The sequence below is a fragment of the Dysidea avara genome, chromosome 4 (genome assembly GCF_963678975.1).
Source record: "Dysidea avara chromosome 4, odDysAvar1.4, whole genome shotgun sequence".
NCBI classification, from domain to species: Eukaryota; Metazoa; Porifera; class Demospongiae; order Dictyoceratida; family Dysideidae; genus Dysidea; species Dysidea avara.
This window is the reverse complement of record NC_089275.1, coordinates 30,961,174-30,973,294: the sequence shown is the minus strand read 5'-3', so window position 1 is coordinate 30,973,294 and position 12,121 is coordinate 30,961,174. Positions and strand designations below refer to the sequence as shown.

At 36.4% G+C, this 12,121-nt stretch overlaps 1 protein-coding gene across 1 annotated transcript in view; it reads right to left on the bottom strand.

Moving 5' to 3' along the window:
- The window catches only part of LOC136253748 (hemicentin-1-like), a 74,270-nt gene that overhangs the window by 10,088 nt on the left and 52,061 nt on the right, over positions 1-12,121 (bottom strand). Inside the window, exons 13-21 of the mRNA XM_066046407.1 lie at positions 11,057-11,137; positions 10,738-11,013; positions 8,313-8,575; positions 6,764-7,007; positions 6,550-6,650; positions 6,393-6,500; positions 6,271-6,337; positions 3,559-3,675; positions 2,277-2,556 (exon numbers count right to left, since the gene is read on the bottom strand). Of these exons, the coding sequence (XP_065902479.1) occupies positions 2,277-2,556; positions 3,559-3,675; positions 6,271-6,337; positions 6,393-6,500; positions 6,550-6,650; positions 6,764-7,007; positions 8,313-8,575; positions 10,738-11,013; positions 11,057-11,137 (1,537 nt within the window). The remainder of the gene's footprint in view (positions 1-2,276; positions 2,557-3,558; positions 3,676-6,270; positions 6,338-6,392; positions 6,501-6,549; positions 6,651-6,763; positions 7,008-8,312; positions 8,576-10,737; positions 11,014-11,056; positions 11,138-12,121) is intronic.

The window sequence follows — 12,121 nt, the reverse complement described above, 5'->3', positions numbered from 1 at the left end:
CGAGGTGGAAGGGCAAATAACTTACGGATTGTATCATTTGGTGGAGAGCATCCCGTCAAAGAAGGGATAAGTACCAGCCGGATGTTGTCCTCAAGGGGTTGTAAAACCTCTGATATGTTTGGAGTAGTGCGACAAAGGTAGAGCCAATGGCTTGACAAGCCATGAGTGAGAGCAGAATAAGCAGCATGCGGTTGAACTTGTGCGAACTTGGCAAGTCGTGTAATCTCTGCTGACCAACCAACAACCTTGTCCCTCACAAATTCCTGGACATAAGCGTTTGAACCAATGGCAGCCCCAAGGTAGGAACGGCCCGCGGAAGTAATTTGAACATCAGTATCTGAGAACAGAGTAGTAGCAATTGAATGGAACCTTTCCTTAGAAACTAACCAAGTTTTAGGAGCATTCACAAAATAGCCAAAAGCAGGTCCCTTAAAACAGAGCTGGTTCCATCAGATGAGCAAGTCCTGTATACTGCCACAAGCACAAGCATCATCACCAAATTTTATACTAGGATTCATCATTGGACTCCCTTTATGTGTGCTAAATTTCAAGGCGATTGGAATACGCGTTTGGGTTTTATAGCAATTTTTCAAAGTGTGCGAAAAGATGAAGAATAAGGAGAAAAAATAACAAAGAAATAAAAACGAACTTTTGGGCACTCATATCTCGGAAATGGCTAAGGCGGTTTTCTTCAAATTTGGTATGTGGAGTGGCCTACCTCGCGGGCACCTCTGCAGCAAAATTGGTTCCAATAGGATGAAGGATTACTGAGCTACAAAGGTGTGAAAATCGCATTTTCTTTCTTCCTGTCAATATACTCATGGTGTGGCGCGCCGGCTTCTTGAGCCGCATATAACATGTTTGTATAGCTGAACTCTTTGCAGAATGGTTTTTTTTGATTGGTTGCTGAACTCTCCAGCTATACGGTGACTTGTTTGTACTACAGAGTGACTTGTTTGTAACTGAACTCTCTACAGAGTGACTTACTTGTAGCTGAACATTGCATAAAATGACTTGTTTGTAGCTGATCTAGATGAACTCTCTACTGAGTAGCTTTTTTTTGTAGCTGAACCCTCTACGCAGTGACTTGTTTGTAGCTGAATTCTCTACAGAGTGACTTGTTGTAGCTGAACTCTCTACAAGGTGACTTGTTTATAGCTGAATTCTCTTCAATGTGACTTACAATGTTCTGAATCTCTACAGCAACATATTTGTAACTGAACTCTCTACAGGGTGACTTGCTTGTAGCTGAATTGTCTATAAGATTAACTGTCTGTAGCTGAACTCCCTACAGAATAACTTGCAATGTAATAATTATAATTCTATGATGGAGTAAGTTATAAAAGTAGCTGAATGCTCTATTAGGGTGACTGTTCTATTAGAGTATCTCGATCTCGCATATACTACACGTAGTTGGCTTTGGAATCATAACTCAGTGGTTTGTAATCTGATTCTTCCGTACTACTGCAAGGACTTTCTATGATAATTATTCCAGCTACACACCGATTTTCAGCTCACCGTTCTAAGCAGTTTGCCTGGTAGGCGTGAAAACTAATAGTTTTTTTTTTTTAATTCATAAAAATCGATCGCGTAATTGTGACACAGGTTGGGTTTTGTGTCATATCTCCATGGCCTTTAACTGAATTCCTTTCAAAGCACAAAAAAGCACTCCTACGATAGTTACTCCATCTACATAGCAATTTTCCGCTCATTCCTTCAAGCGGTTTACCCTGTGGGCGTGACAGACCTTCGACCTCATTTTACGCAAATAATTGGTCATAACTCCGTGAATGTTCATCGGATTCCTACCAATGTTTGTACTTAGATTAGCCTTTATGAGCCCTTTAAGTGTGCCAAATTTCAGCCCAATTGGAGCACGCATTCGTGTTTCATGGCGGATTTTGCAAAGTGTGCGAAAAGAAGTAGAAGAAAAAAAACGAAGAAAAAATCCCCCCCAAACTTTGACCGCTCGTATCTCGGAAATGGCTGGAGCGATTTTCTTCAAATTTGGAATGTGGACTCCCCTACCTAGCCGACACTTCTGTAGCAACTTTGGTTTGAATCGGATAAGGAATCACGGAGCTACAAAGGTGTGAAAATCGAGTTTACTTTCTTCCTGTTAATATACTCACGGTGTGGTGTGCCGGATTTTTGGGCCGCACGACACACTATCGTGTGTCTTGATAATTATGATTATTCTAAATAGAAGAGCACTTTTATAGTATAAGCAAATTGCTGAACTGTTGGATAAATTGGATGTTTCTACCATCACTTACCCAATAATATCACCTAAAGTGTTAGCAGCTGAGGACAAATCATTTGGTAGAAGAGGTTGTGTAGTGTTTGTGATCTCCTGTAATTCATCAGCAATATCCTTCACAACTTCTGACATGAATGCTTGTGTCAAGTCTCTATCATCATTTACAAATCTATTGTGGACAAGGTTAGCCAAATCTTTAGCTCTTGTCTCGAGTCTTATTTGTTTAACTGTTCTACATTGTGACACATCAGGATCACCCCACTGCTCAATTCCAAGACATTTTCTGGTTGCAAGCCCTGTTAAGAAAACTTTAATAATTTTATGACTTACCAGTCAACCTGTAAATGTGTTTATAATTGTAGTCAAGATATGAATATTTTAAATCTAAGAAGTCAAGTATCCTTAATTAAATTACTTTTGAAATGATGAAATTGCTTTAAAATAAATGAAAGTGCTGTACAGTATTATTACACACTAGACAAAATCTTCTGTTTATTCTTTCTGGCAATTCTTTTTAGTCATCTGTTATTCTCAAAAAAGGGGATTAATTTTATACTTCAGGGGTAATGCTAAAAAACTGTTAATACTCTATAAAGCAGTCAACTACTGTAATAAAACCGTCATTACTCTATTAGAACATTCATCATTAAAATTCTTTAAACTATAAAGAACAAAGATCTAGATCCCTTGAACTTCAACTTTGAACTCAAATCACATTGCAGCATTTTTGCTGTGCCCTTTATAGCTAGTTACCACTGCTAGAAAATAATGATTTCACTTAGTTGAAGTGGCTCACCATGCCTTTAAAGTTAGTGCCAAATTCAATCTCATAAAACCAAATTTGCAAACTTTTCTTGTGAGGAAATGCTTTCAGACCTCCTAGATAAAGTATGCTCCTCATGCGTAGTGTGCTTCTCACACTGCACTACTATTGTATCAAACAGTTACTACAGTTGTTTATCCCTTACTACATATAGCCCTAGCTTAGCGCCTCCCTTGGATCCGCCCTTGATGTTAGTTAAGATTTCAGTATACATACTGTAGTATATTAGAATTATGGACTTGAAGTTGACTGTTTTATTAGAGTAAGTGACTGCTCTATTATAGTATCTCGATTTTTATGTTTGCACTGTTTCAGTGATATGTCCAAAAGATTTGTGCAATATACTGCAAGCAAAGCATATCATTTTGCACCAAGTACTCCTAGAACTTATTTGATTATTCTGGAATACTCCCTAATTCATTTTACTACCTAAATTATTCCAGCATAGTAGATGCATGCCTATACAGTACAATACCTTCTGCTTCACTTCCACCTGGACATTTCTGAATCGAAACCTCACTGACTTTTGTTCCTGGCCATGATATATTCCATGTGTCATCTTGTTCATAAGAACATCCCAACGACACATTTTCTGAATTCAATATAGCATGTAACAGCAAACACCAATTATCAAATATCAAGTTAGCGTACAAGTACAGCATACAGCATAATAATATCATATCACAGCACATTAATCATAAAACATATCATATTAATGTTAAACATATATTTTCCATCAACATGAAGGTGAATTTAGTAACACAACTGTACCAGCAATTATACACTTTTGAGCACAATAGTTGTCTAATGTATTAAGCACAGTGTATAAGATTGCATTTGAATCAGATGTAATTTATCATTAAAGACAGTATTATTTTATTGTGTAATTTAGTGGTTAAAGCAGTTATTGTTACTTCTTTTTATCACAGAATTCCCTCCATTCCAACAGCACCTCACATATAGTATTTCCATATGTGGTGTTGGTTAAAGGCTTCTGTGATTGCTTTTTCCCTTGCTCTGGATTAACAGTGAAACATTGCTGAGAAACTCTTAGTTTGCTATCTGCACAACATACTAGATAGCTGAACTGTTACAGTAGATGATCATTTACTATAGTGGAACCCACTTTTTAAAATCTCTATCTGCCCTCGAATAGAAAGAATAACTTTTATACTAATATCAAATGGTACAGTTGTACCATTTAAGTAGGGATTGTGGTGACTTTTTCGTGTGCCACCCAAAATTCTGCCTTTAAGAATCATCCTACAGACATTTTATGTGGCGAAAATCACCTTTACGGAATAGTACTAGATCATATAATACATAAAACAGCATTAAATATAACAAAACACAGGTGGCCGGATATAAAATATTAAAAAATCACCAAAAAACTCCAATTTTAGTCTCACTGCCTGCCTCACTGTCTGACCACAGTCGCAAGCCTAGAGCCGAAATGAAGTAGCGCATGGTGACCATTTTATGCCACAACAACAACAAACTCACCGGTGGGATGTGCCTTTTGGGGTTCTGACGAGTGTATTCCCTGTGTGCCTTGTCTTTCCTTTTATCTTCAATCAGGTTAGTTGTCTTCTTCTTCAAGCATCGAAACCATACCAAGGCATTAATTTTCCGTATCAACATTTTTCTGTAAACACCACAAAATTCTTTCAGAAAGTGCTTATGCTACTGAAAGAGTGGGACACATATAATTTCAAGTGTTGCACGTGAAACATCAAGGCTGCTGAGTTGTCACTTCGACTTTTGCCAATATCTGGACTACAATCGATGAAGAGATTTGAGACGGACTGATACTTGATGGCTTGTTCCTCTGAACACATTGACTCAGCCCATCAGAGCCAGAAAGCGAGATCGGCGAGTGATTGCATAGTACTCTAGTGGAAATTGTATTATTTCATCCTGTTAGTCGAGACTAAGCTCCAGACAACTGAAAGGGACTGTTCGTTTAACAACTTCTAGCCAGGGGGAATAGAACGCGGACCATTGTACTGAGATAGGTCATAGATCTGAGCGGCACTGCTACTATGATCAAAGATAAGCTATGCATGCTACTACGGGCCTATGTGCTTCCAACTTTGGCACAGTACATACTTCAATATGCTGTAACTAGCTAGCTGTGCTACAACAAAAACTAAACAAACTAGTATTTTGAAAAATTGCTAATTTAAAAATGAAGTAGGGATCTATGTAATAAAAAGTAGTGAAACAAGAGATGAATGATGGTATTACAGCATAGCTTGATGGGAAAGTCCCTACTTTGGCACATTAGCTATAATTTTGCTCAATGCCAAAGTAGGGACTTTCCCACTGAGGTATGCTGTAATACCACCATTCATCTCTTGTTTCACTGCTTTTTATTGCATAGATCCCTACTTCATTTTTAAATTAACAATTTTTAAAAATACTAGTAAATCTTTACTTGTGAAAATATTTTTCAGCAATATTTAGTACTTGTTGGAATGGAGGAATCTGCTTGACCTTGTTTTACTGTTACTATTTCTAGACGTCTGATAACATCTTGGGAGAATAACCTTGGAGATGTTGGTGTTTGATTTTTCTTAAGAATCTCTGATCAAATCCATCAATATGTTTAGGAGGCTAGAAACATCCATCCATGTCTTATAAGTAGGATTAGATGAATTTGGAAGTTCACAATTCCTGGAGATTTTGACAATGATATTATCAATAGTCAGGTAACTAAGAACTTTAATAGCTTGTCTATTTTTACACGACTGTTTCTTACAGTATATTAATCTGATGTATAAAAAAGTATCATGTAGACAGAATTGTAAATTGTAGCACAACCAGTTGATCTTTTGAGCACTGCAGCATACATAAAGCAGCACATAATTGGCTGGTGTCTATACATGTCTAAATTAAGTCTACATTTATAGGGGTTATCCATTAGCTCATAGAACCTTGCCACCATAATAAATACATTGCTAAAGTTGAAGAATGTTGGAATTTCTTAATAAAACTGTATTTATTCAGTGTCTACCTATGTACAATTATATACAGTACAAGAGTAAAATAATGTGTTTCCACTCTGGTAGAGTGTACTGTAAGGCACTGACAGTGTAGGTATCATGTAGCATTTACACACAATTATTCTTCGCACGATTATCTACAAACTGTAGTATGTATGTTCAGATGAAATAAAAATTCTCACCCTGTTTGCAGAATAATGCACTTGTTTCACCAATACTAATGTTGCTATACGTGTCAGGGCAGAGATCCTAAACAAAATATTAATTTCTATAATGGGAATACTGTATCTGTCATTATTAGCACCTGTAAACATTGAGGTTGATCACAGTCCAAGCCTACATCAGGAAATCCATCACTGTCTGAGTCTAATCCACACACACTACCATCACCAACATAAGTGGGACTATTACACTGTAAATATAATATGAATCAGTTGTAAACTGATGAAGTGGTAACTCACTGTACAACATTGTGAGGAATTACACAAACATGGTGGAGTACTAGGTCCAGTACAAACTATTCGCAAGGAATTATCATCAGTTGTTGTACAAGGACAGCTTGCTACAGTTTATAAAGTAACTATGATTAGTTGTCACAAGAATTATTTGCAAAATCACATATTTATTGCTTGTTGCTTATAATGCTTATCTACAATTATAGTTGCTAATACTTACAATTTGGCTGAAATGCGGATATTTCAAAATTCATATAGAATAAATTCATATCATCTGAATGAAATCTGCTACTTCCATTACCAACAAAAATATTTTCAATATCCTCTACTAAGTCAGCAGAAAATATTGTTGCGTGTAGATTAAATGATACCAAAAAGCTCATTAACTTTGATCCAACTGCAGAAAGGTGACTATAAGCTTTTATCTTATCTCTTAGAATAGAACTGTTTAGCTCACTCAAAACCTGCATAAATACACGTGCACATGTAACAATACTGATTTTGACATTTGACATTTTGGTAAACAATGGTATGCAATAGTAGATATAGTACATAATCACTTCATTAACAAACTTGTACAATTAAAAATGTAACTGTCTCTTGGAAACTGGTCTTGTCACCTATCTATGAGTATGGAGAAACAGTAGTTTCAAGTATTCAGAGCATTGTAGCTTGCCACTGGTTGAAGCTAAGTGCACACAACTACAACACTTTTAACACCAACTACAGAGTATCTTCTGTACAAGTGGCTAATGGCTAAGCTTTCCATCATTATAGATACACTGTAGTTTTTACCAAGGTTGCAATTGACTATAATTATCAAGCTCCAGTAAAGGCAGTGGGTGAGGGGATGGCAAAGGAAATGAAAGAGGAACTTATAGGCCATGTTATGGGGTTTTGATTTGGCCATGCAAGGCTCAACATTGGTTAAAAGATAAGGAAATTTACAGAACAGGTCTTTATCCAACATCGCTGAACTGTACAGCCATGTACAGCCTCAGTCAGAGCTCCATCAAGACTCTGACTACTCATATGGCACACCACTGGATTTAGAAAAACTAGTCAGCAGAAGCAAACCAATAACTCTGGCTGATTATGACAGTGAAATTTGATATTATATTTATGTAGCTTTGTGTTTGTGGCTAAGTAAAAGTCAAACTTGTTATTATGGGAATTGAGACCAATTTTCTCACAAATGTGTTTTTGTCTCTACGTATCTGTTTTTTACATGATTTCAATAACACACAACCATATAATTAGTCTCAAAAGATGTACCATATTGTACACACACACACGCACACATACACGTACACACACACACACACACACGCACACACACACACACACACACACACACACCCACACACACAAACACACACACACACACACACAAACACACACACACACACACACATGAATACACACATATATACATATGTACACAAACTACAAACGTACATACATACTCGTATTACACATACAGTGTATTATACACACAGTCACACAAAATTAATGCACTACACATGCACACACATACAAAAATGCATGCACATGCATACGTTGTGCTTGTAGGTGCACACACATGACCGTGTGTGTGTGTGTGTGTGCATGTGTGTGTGTGTGTGTGTGTGTGTGTGTGTGTGTGTGTGTGTGTGTGTGTGTGTGTGTGTGTGTGTGTGTGTGTGTGTGTGTGTGTGTGTGTGTGTGAGTACACTACATTTTTGTAGTTCAGTACATACTTAGCCATGAGCATGTACATACATTCATACTTGGTTTATAATAATTGCAGTAGGATCTGTGCCATTGTCAGCATATGACACTGTAAAGGAAAGTGTTACAACTGGGAGGGCATCCCTGAACATGGTGCAATCTCTGAGATCAACTGATGACCAATTTCCACTTCTCAAACACTGTCTTTTAATGTTCACACCAGAACGAAAACTAGGATGTAGTGTTGAACAAGGTTGAGTGACTGTTGAGTCCAATCTACTTCTATTCCAAAACAAACCTTCAGAAAAATCTTTGCCACATGCTATAAATATAAAAAAATACTTATAATATTATACTATGTATTTACATTTAATCATTGTATTTTGCTGCTATGTACCTGTATACGCATAATCATATAATAAGTTGTACTGTATAATAATAATAAAAATTAGGCATTTTCTGACTAAAAATATCACCCAAAAACCAGCTTCACAATACCATCCTGGCACCTTGGCAGGCATAACCAAGCCTAAAAGTGCCTTCAGTACAACCCTAAATGCTAGATTGTTATAAAATTAAAAAAAATTCAATGGAAATTTTCTACTGACTAACTGCCTGCCTGCCTGCCCGCCTACCTGCCTGATGCCTTCAAGCTAGCTGAATTTGAACAATGGCTAAGGCTACATATGGGCTTGATTTTTTTACTATTTGACGTTGCTTCATACTGAGACATGCCTTTTGGCATATCACAGTACGTACAATGCACGCATCATGGACTTACCTTTACCCTCCTTTGTGTCCCATTTCTTTTGCTGACATGAGCCAAGTTGTCGATTCGCGGTGGCATGATGGGCTCCCTATGTTTGTAAACAACATATTTTCCATGGTGACTGAATTGATTGCACCTACTATTCTTTGTTAATAACACTGTGAAACAGGATGAACATGGCCACTTCACTTTCAAGTTAGTAGCTAATTAAGGCTTGCAAATCATCCTTCTTTTGGTGACTGGATTGATTGTAGAGGCACTTCTCCTACTGTTCTTCATTTGTACTGCTGTATAACAGGATGAACAAAGCTGAAAGTGAAGCATAATGGCCACTTCACTTTCAAGTCAGTAATTGATAGCTAGAGCATGTGTACAGATGAAAACATTAACTCTGGCATCATCCTTTCTTTTGGTACAGTATGTGTGGCTTCACCAGTGATAATGTTACATAAAGTAAACAGAGAAGTAGAAAAATTAGGAATTTTTAATTCGATTAGGGACCATGCAAAAAAGTAGGGAAACAAGGAAGATTAGTGGATGTTTAATCCTTAATCCAGTCACGGTATTTTCCCTTATAGCTACAGTGCACTTGTGCTATTAGAAGTTGCTTTCCTGTTAGAACTAAAACAGTTCGGTATTTTCATATGATGAACAGCTACAGTGATTTACAATTTCATTGCTGCAATTATTTGTGATTTTACATTAGTCAGGCTAATCCAACCAAGCTCTACTTAACCTAAGCTCTAATGATAGTATAAAAACACATTATCAAAGAAAAGGTGTAATTTTTTAAAATTTTATACAAAAAATTGAGATACTTTAAACCAATACTTGAACTCTAATATGATAGTCACACTGACATTACTGTGTACATGCTCTAATGTAGCAACAATATTACATATGATTACTGAAATACAATTTTACAAAGTGGCACATGTATAGTATGCATGCAGGGGGTGGGGGTGGTGAAAATGTTGCTGTTTGTACAACTAGGCAATTTGAATGAACTTGCTAACATGATGCAGGATGTTAGTTGTGCATATGTTCACATTTATGGTATTTTTTATTGCTGAATATATAATCATTACATCATGAGTATATTCACAGCATACACAGGAGCACCTACCAGGTGCAGATCAGCCAGGATGTTGTCAGAAATTGTGTTTAAATGTACTTTATAACAATAATAATGTATGAGTCCTAATAACATTATTACAAAGGTGTAAAAACATTACAGGATGCTTGTGCAAATAATTGTGGAGAGGTTAACCGTGTCACAGCTAAAATGCCAATTTAGAAATTGGGACAGTACAGTAGTTGACAAAGTATAATAATTATATTATGGAGGCCACATATGATCCATGTGATTAAACTCAATTGAAAGTAAACACGTAGTTAAAATTTTGAATGACAGAAACATGAATTGCTGTTGTTCATCTCTTAACAAGCCTGTACTTACAGTGCTTGTTTAAACTTCTAAAGTATCCCAGTGAATAGATATTGAATTAACATGTAGTATTAGGTTAAAGGAGTGAGATACCCCACCTAATATTGACATGTACTGTATGCCTGTATTGTGTAAACATGCATTACCCAAGAAGTTTCATGCAGATACATGTACTACATGTATATATAAAACTATTACAAACTGTAGTCTAAGAGTAATAGCAAATTCTGAAATCTTAACATAACTAGATAATAAACAATGTGCATACCTCTAACAACAGTCAAATTGATAAATTTCATAATCTGAGTATCATCTATAGCAACACGGCACCTATATCTACCAGTGTCATTTGTGTTAGTCTTCTCAATAGTTAAACTATGATTTAGCCCAGGTGGGGTATACATTATATCCTCCTGATTTGTAATAGTTGTTCTGTTGTGAGCCCACAACACAACAACTTCCATTAAAGATGGAGTACATGATAAGGTAATGCTGTCTCCTTCCAGTAGAGTGACTGATGAAAATGATCTCTTGAGACTAAATCCTGCAATTTCTATTAATTATATGTTAAGAGACAAATAACTAACCTAGGAATTTGTTTACTCTAAGTTCCACACGTAGGGATTTAAGTTCCTCTTCAACTTCCAAAGATTGTAGACTACGTAAATCTGAATAAAATTAAGGTGAAGATTAACTATTGTATTAGAATTGTGTAGTATAAAATTGCACACTTTGTGGGAGAACTGCATAATATTCACACAAATTGTGCACTTTTTTGAGTGATACTGGTGTAGTTAGAGGAAAGAGGATGTTGAAGCCCTTACCTCGATTTTTATCATGCCCAGAGTGGATTATAATAGTCGGCCATCAGACATTTACTAGCCAATTAGCTTGAACTGTGTGAACATGTGGTAGAAAGGTATAGAAAGTATACTTTGCTGAAGGGTGTAGGTTTGACTCCCTGATGGAACTCGTTTTAAGACCTTTAGGTGCATCTTTTTAGAAACACTTTGACTGCTCTATTAGAGTAGCTGACGGTTCTATTAGAGTATATCGATCTTTTTAGCTGAAAGTGGTGGGCCATTCTTGACCGGTTTAGTAGATAGTCTCCAAGTCACTTCAACAGCCTTTTAAAATGTCCTCAGAATTATGATGTTCATTCACTAATTTCCATGCCAGTGTAACTCATATGCTTAATGCTTTCTCTGTTTCTGTTCAAAATTCCAGTACAGATATGCTATTTTAATAACACAAGTAGTGATTTTAGTAGATAGCTAGCTATACAATCACAATTTGTAATAGTATGTGTAACTAATATAAGTACTGTAGTTGTAATAATTACTTGTGTAATATGACTGTGGGCACAGTTCACCCACAGACCTTCAAGTTCATTCACATTTTATACTCGCTCATAATCATTATTGATTCATTGTATGTGTGGTTTAACAATCATGCAGTGTATGGCTGCTGAAGGAGTTTTTGGTGTTAATATTTGCAATCTTAAATTCCAAAATTTCTTGGGGTGTATGTCCCCAAACTCCACATGCTCACCCATCTGCATGTGCTTTGCATATTCATTGCTATACAATGTCAGGTCTTGTTGATGAACTTTGACTTTGATCTGACATAATGTCATATCAAAAAAAGCTAGT